Source organism: Eriocheir sinensis, chromosome 70 (assembly GCF_024679095.1).
Source record: "Eriocheir sinensis breed Jianghai 21 chromosome 70, ASM2467909v1, whole genome shotgun sequence".
In the NCBI taxonomy this organism is placed as follows: domain Eukaryota; kingdom Metazoa; phylum Arthropoda; class Malacostraca; order Decapoda; family Varunidae; genus Eriocheir; species Eriocheir sinensis.
Genome location: NC_066578.1, coordinates 2,553,965 through 2,573,996, shown reverse-complemented (window position 1 = coordinate 2,573,996; position 20,032 = coordinate 2,553,965). Strand labels below are relative to the sequence as shown.

At 38.8% G+C, this 20,032-nt stretch overlaps 1 protein-coding gene across 1 annotated transcript in view; it reads right to left on the bottom strand.

Moving 5' to 3' along the window:
• Positions 1 to 3,479: 3,479 nt before the first annotated feature.
• LOC126988724 (chromosome-associated kinesin KIF4-like) overlaps positions 3,480 to 20,032 on the bottom strand; it is a 32,892-nt gene continuing 16,339 nt past the window's right edge. Inside the window, exons 11-27 of the mRNA XM_050847086.1 lie at positions 19,787 to 19,900; positions 19,185 to 19,352; positions 18,284 to 18,502; positions 17,839 to 18,029; positions 17,139 to 17,283; positions 15,864 to 15,953; positions 15,456 to 15,587; positions 14,786 to 14,865; positions 12,946 to 13,060; positions 12,596 to 12,734; positions 11,672 to 11,808; positions 11,271 to 11,420; positions 10,139 to 10,303; positions 8,064 to 8,276; positions 6,806 to 7,018; positions 5,318 to 5,397; positions 3,480 to 4,321 (exon numbers count right to left, since the gene is read on the bottom strand). Of these exons, the coding sequence (XP_050703043.1) occupies positions 4,201 to 4,321; positions 5,318 to 5,397; positions 6,806 to 7,018; positions 8,064 to 8,276; positions 10,139 to 10,303; positions 11,271 to 11,420; positions 11,672 to 11,808; positions 12,596 to 12,734; positions 12,946 to 13,060; positions 14,786 to 14,865; positions 15,456 to 15,587; positions 15,864 to 15,953; positions 17,139 to 17,283; positions 17,839 to 18,029; positions 18,284 to 18,502; positions 19,185 to 19,352; positions 19,787 to 19,900 (2,472 nt within the window). The 3' untranslated portion in view covers positions 3,480 to 4,200. The remainder of the gene's footprint in view (positions 4,322 to 5,317; positions 5,398 to 6,805; positions 7,019 to 8,063; positions 8,277 to 10,138; positions 10,304 to 11,270; positions 11,421 to 11,671; positions 11,809 to 12,595; positions 12,735 to 12,945; positions 13,061 to 14,785; positions 14,866 to 15,455; positions 15,588 to 15,863; positions 15,954 to 17,138; positions 17,284 to 17,838; positions 18,030 to 18,283; positions 18,503 to 19,184; positions 19,353 to 19,786; positions 19,901 to 20,032) is intronic.

Here is a 20,032-nt window from a genome sequence, read left to right as displayed (position 1 = left end):
TTCTTTCCAAAACGAACTGTCCTATCCATTCCTACGCCGATGATTCCACTCTGCATTACTCAACTTCTTTTAATAGAAGACCCACCCTTCAGGAACTTAACGACTCAAGGCTGGAGGCTGCAGAACGCTTAGCCTCAGACCTTACTATTATTTCCGATTGGGGCAAGAAGAACCTGGTGTCCTTCAACGCCTCAAAAACACAGTTTCTCCACCTATCCACTCGACACAATCTTCCAAACAACTATCCCCTATTCTTTGACAACACCCAGCTATCACCTTCCTCAACACTAAACATCCTCGGTCTATCCTTAACTCAAAATCTCAACTGGAAACTTCATATCTCATCTCTTACTAAATCAGCTTCCTCGAGGCTGGGCGTTCTGTACCGTCTCCGCCAGTTCTTCTCCCCTGCACAGTTGCTGTCCATATACAGGGGCCTTGTCTGCCCTTGTATGGAGTATGCATCTCATGTGTGGGGGGGCTCCACTCACACAGCTCTTCTGGACAGAGTGGAGGCTAAGGCTCTTCGTCTCATCAGCTCTCCTCCTCATACTGATAGTCTTCTACCTCTTAAATTCCGCCGCAATGTTGCCTCTCTATCTTCAATCGATATTTCCACGCTGACTGCTCTTCTGAACTTGCTAACTGCATGCCTCCCCCCCTCCCGCGGCCCCGCTGCACTTGACTTTCTACTCATGCACATCCCTATACTGTCCAAACCCCTTATGCAAGAGTTAACCAGCATCTTCACTCTTTCATCCCTCATGCTGGCAAACTCTGGAACAATCTTCCTTCATCTGTATTTCCTCCTGCCTACGACTTGAACTCTTTCAAGAGGAGGGTATCAGGACACCTCTCCTCCTGTATTTGATCTTCCTTTCGGCCACCTCTTTTGTTTTACTTTAGGAGTAGCGGGCTTTTTTTTTATTATTTTCTTTTTTTTGTGTGCCCTTGAGCTGCCTCCTTTGTTGTAAAAAAAAAAAAATAAATAAAATACAAGGGGTGTAGGTTGTCTCATTTATCACATTTACTGACATATAAAGGGTGTAGGTCATCTAATTTATCACTTTAAAAAAGATAAAGAATAAACTTAGGTGGGACATTTCATGATAGGCAGTCAACAAAAGACATGGTACCGTGTCATAGCTCATTCACCCTCTGTTTGTAAACAAACCCCACACATGCGCAGATCAGGATGGGATGTCTTATTATAGCTGCTGTCTCATGACACCACACCGGGTTATACCATCTTTAGGCATGAATGAGAGAACAGACGGGGTGGAGGCGTTATCTTTTATATCCACAACTCTCTCCATCCAGTAGACACTGTCTTCATGAAATTAAAAATAAATCTCTTAAAATAGTGATTGGACTTATCTACAGACCGCCAAGGCAGACTCTTGATATCGACCACACATTAAGTGAATTATTATTAGAAACAAGAAGCAGTTGCGAGGCAGTAATTGTTGGGGACTTTAACTTGTTAGTGAAAAGATGGGGTGAACTGTTGAACTGTCATACAGGGCTCGACCTGTACACAAATTTACTAGAAAGTGATTTACATCAACACGTTCAAGAACCGACTCGGGAAAATAATATACTTGACCTTATCTTTTCAACGACAGCTGATCTAGTTAACGAAGTAAATGTTGGTCCAATTTTTAGTTCTAGCGATCACCGAACAATCACATTCAGCATCAATATGAAAGAAAGTAAAGTAACTCCTAGTAAAGAAAAGGTGCCTGATTATCAGAGCGAATTTCGTAAGACTCCGATCAATTCTAAATAATTCTGATTGGACTAAAATCTCGGCAGAAACAGATATTGATAAATCTTGGGGGGCCTTCACCACAATATTGAACAATGCCATAAGCATATGCGTACCCTATCGTAACAGACGTTCAGCTTTTATGAAGAAACCCAAATGGTGGAATAACGAAATTCAAAATAGCCTATCTCTTAAAAAACGCGTATACAGTAGATACGTATCAACTCGGAGTGAGGCTGACAAACTAGAGTTGGGCAGAATTCTCTGCGAAACCAAGAAATTAATGAAACGGAGCAAGAAAAATCTTGAAGAATATATAGCAGAAACGAGTAAATCTCATCCTAAAGAATTTTTTAGCTATGTAAATAATAAAAAGTCACTCACTTGTGGTATCGGACCGCTTGCTAATGATAATGGTAACCACACGAACGATGAAAATGAAATGGCTACAATCCTAAATAACTTTTTTGCATCCATATTTACCGACGAAGATTGTTTATCACCTCAACCCCCTTTTAGGACCGAAAAGATATTAAGTGGCGTGCTCATCGTAGAAAGTGACATTTTACGCACAATTGAAAAGATTAACGTAAGCAAAGCTCCTGGTCCTGACAAAATTACCCCTAGGGTCTTAAAAGAAACCAAACCAAAATTGTAAACTGCTCTCCATCATATTCAGTAAATCTTTAACAGCTGGAAAAGTTCTGTCTGATTGGAAACTAGCAATTGTCACACCAATTTTCAAAAAGGGGGACAAGTCTCGTCCAGGAAACTATCGACCAATTAGCCTGACATCGATTGTTTGAAAGTTAATGGAGACTATCATTCGCAACAATATGGTGAAATTCTACGAAGAAAATAATATAAATAATTTACAACATGGCTTCCGTAGTAAACAGTGTTTAACTAACTAACTAGATTTTTTTCATTATATTTTTGAGGTGTTCGATGAAAGGAGATCAGTAGATATCATATATCTGGATTTTCAAAAGGCATTTGATAAGGTCCCCCACCAATGATTGCTCAGCAAACTATTGGCACATGGTATCTCGGGTAACATTCACAATTGGCTTGTGGACTGGCTCTCTGAGCGGAAACAGAGTAGTTCTAAACAGTGTTACATCTAACTGGCTCGATGTCAGAAGCGGCGTACCTCAAGGATCAGTGCTTGGCTCCATGCTCTTCTTAATTTATGTTAATGATATCAATGATGGGCTCACTTGCAAAGTATCAATTTGCTGAAGACACAAAAATTGCTAAGGGAGACTGTTTGAGTCTCCCACCACAGGCTCAATGGAACCGAGATGAGCACCACTGTCACAAGCAATACCATTTGCTACCAACTTTACCTTACTAGTCCTTGCTATACAAAATGAAACATGGTGGTTTTGAAACCATTTTTTTTCTTTAAAAAAAAAAAAAGTTCCTCTTGTACACCAAACAATAATATGTTCTAACCCCATTCTATATACAGAAAACGATAAATTAACTATATTAAAGATTTTCCAGATATAGGATACTTAATTCATTATAATGGTTCTAAGAAATTACATGACAAAATTTGTTTAAATACAAATTAATAGTGGGAATGAAAGATATTGAAAAGTATATAAAATGTAATGACAGCACTCTGGAAATACAAATTTACACCTAAAATCAGTAAGCAATCATCTTAGGATGAAACAAACTTTACTTTCATAAAAGACAGGGCTGTTTGGGAACTTTTTGAAAGTTTATTTAAACTTTCATCAGTTAAAAACAGTTGGAAGGATTAATATAATTAAAATAAACTTAGATCACCTTTACTCCTGATTGAGAAATGACAAAACATTAAAAGTGAGATTAAAAGTAAAGCTTATAAATCCCTCCCCCCCAAAAATCCACACACAAATGTTATTCCTTAAAAGAGATCCCATTTTCATGTCAAGAACATTTTTGGAGATGTTACTATTTTAACATTTCAGAGGATGGAACTATTTACACAACAGATGCAATTCATAGTGTTCAGAAATGGGATTGTCGATTCTGTGCATTAGGAACATCATAAGGATATGCTGGGCATTATGAATTAGGAAAAATAATGTCCTAACAAATTATTAAACTATTGTTCTAAAGGAAGCGGTAGAAGAGTCATTAATATAAAAATATGTAAAATGAATTGTGATGGATGGCAAACTTCCAATAATATTTCAGCATCACAGCTCAAACAAACAATGCTGTAGGAAAATAAATTACTAAGTTCAATGTTTAAACACAGACAGCAGATTATTTGAAAGATGCTTACAGTCTTTTAACCTACCCTTTGAGATCACCAAACACTGGACAAACCACATATCTTAAGCTACATTTATACAGTAAAATATTTCTTTATACACACTTAAAAGATATCTGGGGACATAAAATTTGTAAAAACTTTTCAGTAACTTAAAAGATTAAAAGATATCTGGGGACATAAAATAAGTCCTTTGTGCAGCAGTCCCCTGTGAGTCAGTCAGGCTGTTTTCATCGGGAGACTCATCTGAGTTGTTAAGCAGAGATGCCTTTGTCTCAATCCTGAAAAAGGCAGATGTTTAAGTATAAGAAATTAATTAACTCAATAACTACCTAGTATAGACTTTTTACATGCTCTTCTACCTTACTATAAAATTTCTACCTATGCCACCATGGACAGAGACCATTCAGGATAAATTTACTCATGTAAAAGGCCCACAAAAATAAATTTCTTAAAAATTTATTTAAGCCCTTTGTGGTCTGAATCCCCAGAAGGCTTATGGACCTGATGGAAGTCTCCCTGTTTTCCATATAATTTTTTTCTATGTCAACACCCTGCATGGTCATCCTCTCTTAGCCATTATAGTGTAACTTCTGCTATTGCCTTAGATATGCAGAAAATTGCTTGACAGAGCCAGTAATAAGAGTTTGCTTTCTAAACTACCTTCTTATGGGTTCTATCTCTCTCTACTTTCATCTACAGTTTCCTTTTAGGGTGATCAGTGTTTGCTGTGGTAGACAATCTGTGTTCTGCCTGTAAACTATGGTGCTCTGCAGGGTTCTGTTCTATCCCCCACTTACTGTTTATTACTGTTTATAAATCCCTCCCCCCCAAAAATCCACACACAAATGTTATTATTTGTGGGTAGGCGGTGGTGATATGATAGGACACCCACATTCGGCGCGTGATGGGATACCTGGTTCATTCAAACCTCTACCTACCACCCATTTTTTTTCACCGTCAAAACTACCCACACCTTAAAAACCCCCCACCCCATCTGAAGACCACCACGGACTCTAGGAAGCCGTCCAAGAATCATCAAGAACGGCAGTAGGGGGCAAGGAAAGGGCAGCATGAAGAAGGCAAGAAGGCAACACTCACGGGCTGAACCTGAACCATCAGGCATCAGGCCCCACCATCAGGAAGCACCTGGAGGCCCCCCATCCACAGATGCCCACCAAAACAATAGGCAACAAAAAAAAAAAAAAAAAAAAAAACAAAAACCTGATCTGTCAGTTTTTTTTTTATTGCTACATAGTATGAAAAATCAAACATACCTTGGTTTCTTGGCAACATTCTCCTTCAGTGGCATGGTTGTGATATCAAATGTGGAATTCAGACATGTCTCACCATGGGGCTGAAAAAATAAATAAATAAAATAAATAAACATCATAATTCCTATGCATATGTTGAATACCTATAAAGAGGAAACTTGCATGGCAGATTACGGAACTCTAGGAAGATTTTTGGAAGGTTGCAAGTTTTAGAAAAATTGTGAAAACTGGGAATTATTGGTTGTAATAATTAGAGCATTTTCTAGTTATTACATGTAAATGTCTAAACTGTTCTACCATAAAAGTTTTTCCCATAGCGGTTCTCAAATTTTCTGCCCTTTCATAAGAAAAATTTCTCAACTTTCACCACATTTCAGGTTCCCCTCCATCTACCAACACCGCACAAATAGATTTTCTGTAATTCTCTCACGGCTTCCATTTCTACAATAACGGTTTCCACATGTGGAAATTATTCCAAATTATTCCAGTTAGTATATATTATACATTATTATTATTGATTTGGTGATATTCAAACAGAACTAGGAAACAATTGGCAGAAATTCAATACCAAAGTAGAATTAGAAGCGGAGTGATTAGCGTTTCAAACGTCGGCAAAGATTCAATTGGTGACGTCATTCATAACTTGGAGAGTGTAAGTCGCCACGCTCCTCTCTCCGATAGTAGACCTCACAGCAAGAACATTTTCATGCTTGCATTTTCAACTTAATTCTTCTCATACCTTGAGAAGTATACTTTAAAGAAAAGGCTTTGAGCAACCAGAACATGCCCGGCCCTGTGCCTCAACCCTTAAAGTGCGGGCTTATTTTGCCGTGCCTGTCCTCCCACACTGGCATATTCAGGCAAAAACATACCTCACTTTAACCTTTCATACCTTCACTCCTAGTTAACTCACATGACTGAATGAAGTATCATTGCAAACTACATACCCATAACTGTCCTTTGACATTAAGTTGAAGACTATATGACCATTGTGAGAGTGAGTACGGAATATTTAATAGGAACACTGTAAGCACATTATTATAGACAGTTTTCCACCCCTAGTGGTGATTCAACGTGTACTGTATATTTTCACAAGGCAGCCTGTGTGTGGCCCTACACAACCAGCCCATTTTCGTCGGTAGTACAGGCCGATGGGCGATGTTTATGGTCGGCTTTAGCCTGAGGTAGAGCTAGAGGGCTTAGCATGCAATTCATCCTCTATTCGAGTGGTATTTCTTGGTCATTTAATTAAAAATTTCCAACCACTATTAATCTATCAGTCTACTGCATGATTTACATCCATTTTCTATAAGTTTGATGCATAAATACAAATAGGTTTTGAGATCTTGAAACAATGTACATAAGTGATAAAATTGTCCACCAATTAATGAACTTGTGATAGAAATCCTAATAAAATAAAGTCACACCAACACAATCAAATAAAAATTCCTTGTTAATGGATACTATTGATAAAAATTCAATGGCACATACCTCAGTGGAGTCTGGTTCTTGAGAACTTCTGTTCTTACATTTGCCGGCATCACAGTTACACTTCAAATGGCAAGGGTTTCCATTCTTTGAGCAGGAGCACTTCTTCGTAGTACAATCTCCCTTGCACTTACACTTACTCTCTCCACTGGAGTCCCGTTTTAGAGATTTCGTCTGAGTAGTTGTCTCTGCTTTATTTTCATCATCCATACCTTGCTGTTGAGAACAGGGTATAAAAACAATATTTAGTGTCCACCTTGAGGATGATTACCTGACTTTTATAATCACTATGTTAAATATATTTGTCAAAATCAGGCACAAATGTTACAAAATTTACTTATGTATGAGTATGTACAGTGTATTTCTTTCACGCACTGCTTCCTTTACTATTTGCCTGAGGAAGCTTCATTTAAAAATTTCCGACTTTTACAAATGGAGACATCCAGTTTTTATAAGTGAGCAAATCTTTTAGTTTAGTTTTGCTAATTTGACTGATTTTCTTGCAGAGTCCATTACACTGCAGATTAAGTTTCAAATTACTGCTATAGCAGCTATACATAAATGAAAGCAGCAATTGAAAAAGCAGGAATATACCAGTTAGTCAATGACAAACAATGAATGTAAACCTAGTAAAAACAAGAAAAATCAAAAGGATAACAGGAATGAAATTAGGGCTTTTGGTAAATGAAATAATCCCATGATTAGCAAATTACCACTTCTTGAAAAGGAAGATGCACAGTGTTAAGCTCGTAGTCTCAAATGGTTCAGAAACTTTGCTTCCCACCAAAGATCTAGAGAAGCGGAGTGTTCAAAGAAGAATAGAAAAGTCCTGTCAATGGCAAGGCAATAGAAGAAGCAAGCATCAAAGGTGAGGGAGTTCACTAAGGTTGAAAATATCCTAATTAAGATTAAAAATAATAAGTAAACTTGGGCAAATCATATGATGAGTAAACTGATAACGATGGATAAATCATACGATGAGTAGAACTGATAGCAGATAGATAACCAAAGTAACAGGGTGGCAACCCAGGAATTGCAAAGTTAGGGCTGAAAGAGAACCACTGAGTAATCAAATCAGAACCTTCACTAGAGTAAGATGGTGTAGAATAACATCAGAGGGAGGTCGAGAATGCTGAGAAAAGGCTTTGTTGTCCTACAGTCACTAGTGCTGCTGCTGATAAAACAAGTAAAAAAGATAACTGAAATTATTTGTTGTCACAGCCTGACAATAAATTCTTATAATTTCCTTAATGATACTTACTGTAATCTTCCTGATCTTTTTGAAGAGAGGAGTCATCCGCCAGTCTGGATCTTGCTTTTGGTCCTCTTCCTCATCCTCCTCATCAGGCTCAGATTCTAGGTCTGATAAATCAATCGGCAGTTTCTTGGCCACGTTTTGTGTTGCGGCAGATTTAGGGCCCTTTATAAACGTACGGCGACGAATATTCTGAGCATCTCCAAGTATTGGTGTCACCTGTGTACAAACATGAGAAAAATTGGTCAGAAAAATTCAGGTAGATGACAACTCGGGTTTCAACTAAAATAAAAAAATCTCTCACATCAAATGCTCACATTCATGTGCTGTATTTGACAGTATTTAAGAATACTCCTGAACCTCAGACCTTGCTATCATTTCTGAATGGGACAGGATAGGGATGTACCGATACCAAAATTTTGACCGATACTGATACCTGTGCACCGATTTTTTATACAATAATTCCAGCAGCTAAAGGGCAATATCAAATGTAAAAGAAACAGCAACAAACATTGGTAGTGTGCTGAACTTTTTTGATATAGTTTTTCATTTTATTATTTTATATTTATGGCCTAGAAGTGTTTTTCATACAAATATTTACCATCTAATTATGACTTTACTACTGTGTTAGAACAAGTGAGTGAATCAAATGCTTATGGCACTTTGATTAGAGGGTTGGGGCCAACAGTTCCTTTTAATAAAGGGTGTTTCGACTACACAAAATGGGGTTATGACAGTGTTGTAGGAACGGAACTCCATCGTAAGTCGAGGACCCCCTGTAAAAGTATTTCCATAGATACAGCTTTTAGGAATCTGAGTGATGAATGGCAAGGGAATATAATTAAAATGGTGGCTGCTGTGCAAACTTTAGCTAAATGTATCAGCTGAGCAACTGCTTGTAGTGTTGTTTTCATTACTAGTTTGATAATTTCATTACCCAATTTTTAGAGGAAGAAACATACAAGTAATTTGTAGTACAGGGAAACCCTGCTATTTGACAGAGTTGCCTTCCAAAGAAAGTGTTTGACCAGCAAATTATTAAATAGCAAACTAATTTTTCTTAAGAATACATGTAAGTGTGGAGTTAGGTTCCTGACCTCCTCCTTGACCAAGAAAAAATAAATAAAAATGAAAAATCATGATTTTTCAATGTTCTATTTACACCTTGCTAGCAGAGGTGGTAGCAGTGGTGTGGTATAATTAGCGGCCAACTGCTTGCAAATTATTAATACAGTTAACCTTGAGATCTTTAACTCTTGTTCTCTTTGTGTGGCAGTTACAACTTCATGCTGGGCTGGTTGGCCAATGGCAGTGCTTGTAGCCAGGCGTGCTAACTACTAATACACCCATGTGTGTCACATGTAAGGCCACCTCATTTTAGGGATGAACTCATAGGGGGGGGGGGTTACCACTAATACATCACTGGTAATTCTCAATAGTTGTAATCCTATCACTAATGCCAATAGTGCTTTTCAGCTATAGCTGCTGCTGGTACTCTGTACTAAGAGTACTGCTTGGCTGCCTATGGATGTTAGTTAAGTATAAAGCATCATGAGAGAGAGGAAACAGTTGGTGACAACATACTGCCAGTGAAACCCAAAAAAGCTCGTTGAGAGGTCAAGAGGTTTAGAAGAGGACTAACTGTGACGCTGTTGGACGCCGACTTCGCCAGAGTGAAGGGGTTAACAAGGTGTTAATAATAATGGTCAGTAGGAAGTGATAAAACATTGGGGATATTGGAGCAGCAAGCTTACAAGGCTTCAGATTTTGGGGTCATCTTCTAAAGCAAACAAACCTCTATGCTCACATCTTGGAAACTAAGGGTTGTTATATGCCAGAAAATGTACGGATTTCAACAGCTCCTCCTCTCAATAACTCAATTTTAGTGAGTGAGAGAAATTTCTACATGATTCATGATTCCACTAACTAAAAAAATGTAATCTGTGTACAACATCTAAAACAAAGCGTTGTAATACCAAAGTAATCAAAATAGATATAACATTGATCAATAGAAGTTCCACTAATGTTTCAGCCATCTCAGTCAAGAAACAGCTCATGCTACTGATGTACAAATGGCTCACCAGAGATGCTGTTGCCTTCTCTGCCAGCTGTTGCTTCAGATCCTCACACTCCTTGGTCTTGTTCTGAAGCAGCTCATGAAGGTGGGTGAGGCGTCCAATTTCTTCTTCTTGTAATTTCAGTTTTTCGCTAAGAACACTTTCCTTGTCTTCTGTGGCCACTGCGCCCTGTGAATATGAATAAGGACATAAAACTTGGCACTCATACTTCTGGATGTAAACAGGGTAAATACCAATGCCTAAATCATGGGGTATATTAACACACACAGGGATAAACACACATGCACACCCATTTCAGAGCACCAGATCACAATGTCAACACTGGCGCTTGATGGAAAACTTATCATACTAACTACCTAGCCATCTAAAGGTGCGTCCACACCTGCGACACAAACAACAACATTAAATTACAACTAACTTAAGCAATAAAGTTGTTCGACTGTTGATTAATTTTTTTTTTTTGGTGTTGTAGCGATTTTATTTTGATATGTTGGCAACCCCCCTGGTATGGGTGGCTCGATGTGGTTGGAGCACACACAAGACACGACACAGCGCACACGCGTGGCGACATGCGTGACCATGGAACCATGTCAAGAGAAAGAAAGCTCAACCATGCGGGAGGCGGTCTGATGGCTGCCTGAATCTTGTGTCTTCTTTAGTCTTTAGTTAAAGTAATCACAATCAACAAAACTCAAAAAAAATCCTTTTATCATCCGAAAGTCTAAAAGTCTTTTTTTTTTTTCATTTATTTCGCCAGGCAGAGAGGAGACATCATCCTCTATAATCAAGCATGATCTAAAAATGTCCTCTTTCAGTGTTCCTATTATGTAGAGGTCTCATCTACACTCTCCACGCCGACGCTGGTACAGAATGACAACACAATCACAACGCGATAGCGCGTCACTAATGCGCGCCCGACTCTACTCTTCTCAGGACCTCAGAGGCAGGTGTCATGAGAGTCACCAAGTCGTTTAAAGGTTGTTACTATTATAACCAAAGACAAATCCAACATTCCATTGCAGTTGTTTGTCAATCCAGATGTTGTGTTGAAGGTTAGAATTTTTGTTTGTATATTTTAAGCTCAAGGGAACAACAACTATCCACCTATCCAATACATAAGAATTTGTGAACATACCTCAGCCTTCGACATCTGGCCGAGAAGGAAGAGCACCTTCTCCTCATGCTCCCGCTCCAGCCGCGTACGCTCCTCCTGGTGAGCCTCTCTCAGGTTCTTCAGTTGCATCTCCGTGGCATCCAGGGATTGGGAGAGTTCATCGTACTGGGCCTGAAGGAAACATTGATCATGAAACTGAGGATGGCATTTTAAAGTAAGGAAAGCATTTAATCATGAAACTAATATGAAATTGTAAAGTTAAGAAAAGTAAAGAAACATTTATCATTACACGGAGTAGGACATTTTATAGTATTGAAAAGAAAAAGTAAAGAAAACATTCAGATTCTTATTCAAAAGTATTAATGCAGACATGTCAAAGAGAAATGAGGACTTCAAACAACAGAGTATCATAAATCCATCACCTGTAAGTCCTTCATGTCTGCCTCCTGCGTGGCAAGGCTCACTTGGTGTTTTGTTGCCATCTCAAACAAGTAGTTCATGGCACATTTGGCTTCGAGCATACTTTGCATGGATTCGAACCTCTTCTTGTTTGAATCGTCTGTAAATATAAATAAACAAAGCTCAAACATTACAGGAGAATAAGAAGAGAGGTTCACTTGACCAAGTAGAAAATCTTTACAACTAAAAACTCCTCTGTAAAAATGGTCTCTGACAATTGTATGCCATTCATTACCTAAGTGTTTACACCTGAAACAATCACCTTAATGTTATATTTCTATCAAGACAAGAGTGGCTCCCCTTACTTCCTGCAAGACTAAAATGGATGCAAACAGTAGAATGCCTTTCTTTACTAGAATTTTTGTTTTCACATTTTCTGTCACACTGCAAGTAAGGCAATTTTTTTTCTTTTTAGCCCTATTCTCAGACCTATTCTAGCATTATGCCAGGTATGAATATTTTATTTTAAAGTTTTCTGCTCATTATTGACACAAATTATGTTCATGTTGTATGTCAATGACACAACAGCCACTTGTGGGAATTTGTTTGTAGATGTACCCTGAGCTTATACATGAAAACTAGCTCAAAAGCGCGCTGCGGCTATAACATTGCTCTTTCTCAGAGGAATCGGTCGTTTCATTCAGATCTGAAGAGGAACATTGGCCGCCCAGGAATGCTTTGGCACCAAGACCAGTCGTTATGCCCATTGATTCAGGTCACTCCACCAGTTATTCAGGAGCAGGACTGCCGAAAATGGCAAACCGGTAATGCTACAGCCCCTTCTACCCGCAAGACTCCTAGCATCGGGCCCCCCCAAAAGTTTTTTCCTGGATCCGTGCATGATGGCAGGTGACTACAACCAGGTATAAACAGAGCAGAAGCCTCACCTTCATCATCATCCACAAACTTGGCTTGAAGGTCACTTATTTGAGCAGTTCGCAGTTGAAGGCAGCTCTCCAGGTCCGCTAATTTAATTTCCAGCTGCTTCACGCCAGAAGAATTAGGATCTCCTCTATTAATTTCTTTCTGTTAAAATAATGGGAGAAGTTTATTTTAATTGAAATATGCAATAATTATAATCAAAATTTCATCTGGAAAGATAAGAAATAAGAATCTGTTTTAATGAAGTCCTTTACATACTACACACATTAAAAACATCCAAGATATTTCACCGTTTTACCCTAGATGAATGCTAGAATTATGTCATCACTGCACTACTAAAAAGAAAAGTTACAACCTTAGTTTTGCCGATTTCTTCAGAGATGGACTTGCGGTTGTCTATCAAGACCTCCAGAGACTGCTTGGCTTGCTTCTTGACAGACACCACCTCCAGCTCACCTTCCAACCACGACCTGGACCCAAGAAATAAAATGGTAAAATTTTATTCATTGTTCCCCAAAATAAACTGAAGAATCCAAGTTTTCTTCTCATTAACCTGTAAACTGCAGCGGGGGTGGCGAGGTACACAGGCCATGTGCGGGAACATAGTAAAAAAAAGAATACAGGAAAATTGGTTAAAATGTACCTCAATGTCTTCAAAATAAAATCCCACATCCAACCATATCTAATCCAATATTCAAAATTGGTTAAAATGTACCTCAATGTCTTCAAAATAAAATCCCACATCCAACCATATCTAATCCAATATTCATAAACAATGTGGTTCTAGCTCAAAAACAGGAATAACTAATGCAGTACCATGCCAATACAAGCAAATATTTCTGTAAGTTTATTTCACCAAAAATGGTACCATATGCTGAAAGTGAGAGGCAGGGAGCAGCCTTTGGTGGCAGACCTATTTCAAAATGATTGTGTTGTTGGCAGAAGGCGAGATGCTTTTGCAGAAGATTGTGGATAAATTTGCAGTGTTAGTATGAGGAGAAATTTGAAAGAATCTTTGTATTGACAAGACTAAGGTTATGGTATTTGAGATGATAAGAGTAGACTTTTAATTTTGCTGTCATACGGAGTTGCAGCAGAGAACATGATTAAGATTTGGTTAGGAGAAGAGAGAATGAAATAACAGAATGGCTGGGTATTGGAGAGATTGTTGGCAAGGGAAGGGTTGAGTGTGCTGAGAGGGAGTGCCGAAACAAGGGAATTTGGATATGCTTCTGCAATGGCTACCCCTTCTAGGAGTTTCAATGAGAGAACAGAACACTGGAGGTATAGATAGATATGTAATAATGATAATCCACTGAAATACAATCAACGGCATCTTTAAACTTTGCAAAATGATACCAATAAAAGATGGTTGTGGCTTCTAGAGGGAGTTAATGTTATCAGGACAGGACAGACTGCTACCATGGACTAGATGGATTGAAGGGGTTTGAGTTTGTCCAGCAAGTCAGGTTGTTGTCACCCTAACGTTGCTAAAAAGTGAACAAGGCACCATTAGATTTTACAGCGTATGTTAAGTAATGATTCTCTTTAAGGAAAAACTGCATCAAGTAGGTAGATAATGGGTTCCACCACCTATATGTGAGATTAATCATGATCTTTGAAGTAAATAGATTATGGAGCACAAAGAGAAGACTGGTGTAGAATCGTCAGTGTAAGAATAAAGATCCTTATATTTAACCTGGTAGCAGCAGGGATCATGTTTCTTAATGGTCCCTCCAAGCGAGAAAAAGGAGAAAAAATCACCCCTAACACAAACCATTTCAGAATATATATCAAAGCATTTATGATCAAATTATGTATCATCTATTTTGGGGGGTTTATATCATGGCACAAATTTGGCCAGATCTATTTTTGGGGGTTTATATCATGGCACAAATTTGGCCCGTCGCTGCTACATGGTAAAGCCACAAATCTGGCCCGTCGCTGTTACCAGGTTAAACATATCAGGCTCCCACTATGACAGTTTCCCAAGGCCACAGAAGATTAACTGGGTTTCATGGGTGTTTTTCCCATTCAAGATGCGGAAGCTGTGTATAACTACCACTGGGATTACAAAACAGTCCATTAAATACCAGCAACTTCTACAAGAGGCTTTTCAAACGGGAACAGAGGCGCTGAAACGTTTAAAAATAGGGGCTAATGAGTCTTAACACAAAAAGTACAAACTGCTGTACCTGATGCGGTTCCCAGTGCCAGCAATGTCCTTAGAGGCCGCTCTCTTCTCAGATCCTGCCTTCTGAAGAGCCATAGCGTCCTGTTGTCGTAAGAGAAGGTAAGTTTTCTTCTACAACAAATGATCAAGGAAAATATAATATGGACACAACACTGCTAGGTCCTGCTGTCAACAACTTCCTGGACTCTTAAAGCAGCATGACATTTTACCAGAGTGGGTTGGAGATTACTGGTTGTCTATATATCATTTTTTGTACATTCTTAAAACAAGGAAACTGAGCTCCCAACAGTATCTCCAAAATGCTTATATCTGAATTTATGTTGATTAAAAATGGGGTAATGACAAACCTCCATGGCATACGTTCATTGTGTTACTTGGGAAGAGGTTAAATGAATGTCATCCCTAATTTCTCATGGTAATATTATATCAATACAATGCAAAACTGTAAATGAAAGCCCCTCAAAGCTAACATAAAAATAAAAGACCTGACTGCTGTACATTAAATTTACATTGAGGTGTTTTCAGTTGGTCTTTGCCTTATTAGAATGCAAAAAGAATGAAGAGTAATATCACAGAACTACAGTCCATTTCTTGCAAAATATAATGTGACCACCAAGATTTACTTAATAATAATAAGTGTTATGTGCAGATACAATTTTTTTTTTACATACCTTCAGCCTCTTGTTGATGGCAATGGCTTCTTCCATTTTTCTTCTGAGGACATTTTGTTTCTTTGAGTGGAGCCTCTCCATCTTAACGATCTGATACTGTTTCTGGCGATCAGCTTCCTTTAGCTTTGCAACCTTTAACGGAGAAAGATCACTTAGAGGGTAGTAGATATATGCAGTAGGAAAGCAGTCTATCTACCTAGGTTTTATGCCAGTCACTTCTAACTGGGCTTCTTTTTCCATGTCTTTAGGCGACACACAAAAAAGGGTTACTTTAGGTGACACACAAAAAAAGGTTGCTGAACGACTTCAAATATTTCAGTTCTTAATTGAAGTCTTCAAATCACTTGTTAAAACTACAAGATGCATGAAGGCATTCTATAATATACAAAAATATTGCATCAGTCTTACCTCTCTGTCTTTCTGAGTCTTCCACACTCTGAACTTTTCGCTGTCTTCTCTCATTTGACGAATAAGTTTCACACGAGTTGCCTTCATCGCCTGTAAAGAGGATACAAATTGAAATTAAAAAGGTTAGATTTTCAAAAACAAGGAGAATCCCTTCCCATTTAGCCAACCTTAGGACTGGCACCGAGTTGGACTGGACTATTCCCCTGCTGGCTGGGGTGATGGACTGCACATGGAAGGATCTGATACGTCATGGTGTTTCCAGCGAAAAACTTTCTGCCCATAGAGCCTCAAGTATCTTTCAGTTATGGTTAACGTGGTAGCAGCGGGGATCATGATTCTTAATGGTCCCTCCAAGTGAGAAAAATGAGAAAAAAATCACCTCACACAAACCATTTCATAATATATATCAAAGCATTTGTGATCAGTTTATGTATCATCTATTTTGGGGGGTTAAAATCATGGCACAAATATGGCCCGTCGCTGCTACATGGTAAAGCCACAAATTTGGCCCGTTGCTGCTACCGGGTTAGTGGCCCTGTTTCTCTTGGGTCTAACTCAATTATAGGTCAATACAATAAATGGGACACTTGTTAACCCGTAAGCAGCGACGGGCCAAATTTTTGTCATTAGGATATAACCCCCCAAAAAATAGATCATGTATAAACTGATCACAAAGGCAAAGATATATATTATGACATGGTTTGCATGTTTTTTTTCTCATTTTTCTCACTTAGAGGGGCCTTTAATAAATGTGATCCCTGCAGCTACTGGGTTAATAATAATAATCATTCTCAAAAAAAAAAAAATAATAATAATAATAATAAAAAAAAAAGAAAAAAAGAAAACCCGTGTCTTTGAATGAAGGCACTGCAAAATACAGCAGAAATGGGCTGCCTAAAAATTTAAACTTTTATTGTAGCGTTAACCTCTTCACCACGGCTGGGCCAAAACAGCGCCCCGCACCGTATCAGAGATCGCCGCGCACACCAAATTTCAAATGTCGCTATTGATATAACAAGTTTTCAGCCATAAACTCCATAATCATGTATTATATATGGAAACCTGCAGAATTACATGGTGCACATAAAGAAACTCACTACGGCTGGGCCAAAACAGGTGAAAAACTAAGTGAAAGCAGATGGCAACAACCCAAATGGTGTCTGAACATGAGATTATGTGAGTATGCTGGGTGTGGAGATCAGGAAAATAAGAGGTTCAAGTTGCTTTTTCTAAAGTTATTTCCTATATCAATATAAGTTTGATGTTTAGTCTTACCTGGATCTCAGAGTTCAGTTTGTTGACCTTGTGTTCAGATTGTTCCTTCATACGCAGGAGTTTCACTTGCTCTTTTTGTTTCTGTTTGAGAACTCCAAGTTGTGCCTCCAGTTCCTGGACTTTCTTTCGGCGTTGTTCAGAGACCCTGTTGATTAGTAAGGAGAAATACATATTAATTGTCAAACATATTTGTACTATATATTTACAATGAGTTAACTAAATTAATCCATGTGCCTTGCAAAGGTGAATAGTTCACTATTTACTAATTAGGAATCCATTCCCCAAATGATAATCCAAATATCCATGCTATGAATCTCTGTCAAAGACTCCCGGTTCTGTTCATCCGGCCTATGGATGGTTTCTATTCTGATTATGAAGTACAATTTACATTATGCACATCATGAATACTGGAAAAAACATCACTATAAACAACATCATACTAACTGTGGTATGTCTCAAACAATCATACTGTGATACAACATCAGTAAATTAATAAATAAACTCATTCATAAACAAATAATTAATTGAGTCAAACAAACAATCTAATTTTCTAGGAATTAGCAAATAATTGAATCAAGAAGTACAGTGGTGCACTGTGATTTACACTTAACCAGGGTCCAAAAGGATTTTTGAGCACGTTAGACAGTCTACGTAAGAGTGCAGCAACTAACAAAATTATTGTGATAAAAATCAAACTTACTTGCCGCTGGCTGAACCAGCAAACTTGAGTTGCTGCAGAAGTTCATCTTTTTCCTTACTCAAAATTTCTATATGACACTCAAGATTTTTCTTTTCCTTGGCATACTGTTCCCTCAAGGTGACAAACTGAGTATCATTGACCGTCATCTTGTTCATTAGTTCTTCTTTCATGGCCAGCGCTCTGTTCAAACCCTGAAAATAAATTTATACATTAAATATCAAGACAGAAATGCACTCAATACCTACATGATTTGACTCGCCAAAATACAATAAAAGAATCACTTGAGATTGACCTCTCTTCTGGCCACTACCATTCTCTTTTCCAGGTGCAGCAATTAGCAGACTTTCATTTTTTATTGTTTATTGCCTCTGAGCAGTTTCCTTTACCATAAAAACTCATGAACTGAATATGCAAGCTGAACACAAAAACACAGTGACCTAAATACCTGCAGCTCCTCATTGAGTCTTGCTTGGCGGAGCGTAAACTCGGTTCCAAACTGTTTAGCATCCTCAGCACTGTTGCCTTCCTGCTGCATCTCATTGTCTTGGCCTGCAGCATCTCTGGGGCCAGAGTCAGAGTGGGGGATCATCGAGGTGTTGGTGGAGATATTATGGCGGGAGAGTTCGTGATCCATGATTGCCTTTGCTCCCCGGTGCTGCTCACTCTGTTAACAGGGAATGGTGTGAGTGGATTGTGTACACACCCGTAAAGGAAGATCTGGAGAAAGCCATGAGAAGGAAGAACATGAGGGAGGAGAAAGTATATGATAGTCAAGAGTCCCAACCCCTAAGGGAAAATTTTGTGTCCCATAGTAAGTAAAGAGAGAAGAGAGAGATGGAGAGAGAGGAGAGAAGAGGAGGAGAGAAAGTATGATAGTCAAGAGTGGGAGATTCACAGCCCATCCCAACCCCTTAAGGGAAAATTAGTGTACACATCCGTAGTAAAGGAAGATATGGAGATGGTGTGTGGAGAAAGCCATGAGAAGGAAGAGCATGAGGGAGGAGAAAGTATGATAGTCAAGAGTGGGAGATTCACAGCCCATCCCAACCCCTTAAGGGAAAATTAGGATATTAAGGTTGGTATTTTAAGACACTTTCGCCTCTCATATCAGCTACTTTTAAGGGCCAAAGAGGGGGTCATTCGGTTTCTAATGAATGTTTCCTTATGTCCGTTGTACAGAAGAAGACTCAAACTACTACTAGGGTCATAAAAGTACTCCTGGAAATGACCACAACTCCTACGAAAGTCTTGTGAAATATGTGTTCTTGGGCGACGAAATGTCTTATAAGACCATAAATGTTCAAAGGACCTATAAATGTCTATGTAAAGGAAGACAAACCCCTCACCTGCAGCTCAACAATCTTGGCCTGCAGATCCTTGACGAGGTTGAGCTGGCCCTCATACTGGGGGTTGGAGGTCACGTCAAATGTCTTGTTCAGTGCCTCATAGGTCACGCCAGTCTGGGCGATCAGCTCCTCCATTTTGACCTTCATCCGTTCTCTTGATAGCTCGGCCTGAAAGACACCATCCAAAATATTACTCTTCAATGCTTTAACCCAGTAGCAGCGGGGATCATGTTTCTTAATGGTCCCTCCAAGCGAGAAAAATGAGAAAAAATCACCTCGCACAAACCATTTCATAATATATATTAAAGCATTTGTGATCAGATTAGGTATCATCTCTTTTGGGGTATTTATATCACGGCACAAATTTGACCCATCGCTGCTACATGGTAAAGCCACAAATTTGGCCCGTCTCTGCTACCAGGTTAAAAATATTCATGCTCTTTATTTTTCAGCTTCTGTGATATTATGCCAAATTACTTTACATGATAAAAGCTAAAGCTCCTTGATTTACACATATACCTGCAGTTGAATGGCAAAGATGATAGAAAAATATATATGTATAAAAGCACAATCCATATGACTACGAAGTCCACATTTCTCACCATAATTGCTTTTTCAGCCATGTTGGTGTTTTCATCAAGGGCCGTCTGCAAAGCCTGTGTCAGCTGATTTATCTCTTCCTGCATCGCTTGGTTTTGATTCAGGAGAGAATTGACCTAAAGAGGGAAAAATACATTCATTCAGTAAGAGAGAGAAGATGGCGCCACTATAAACACTTGCCTGCGCCATGACGGGCTGGGGCAGACTACCATCCAGGCCCCTCAAGCAAGCCTACCGGTGCTATTGGC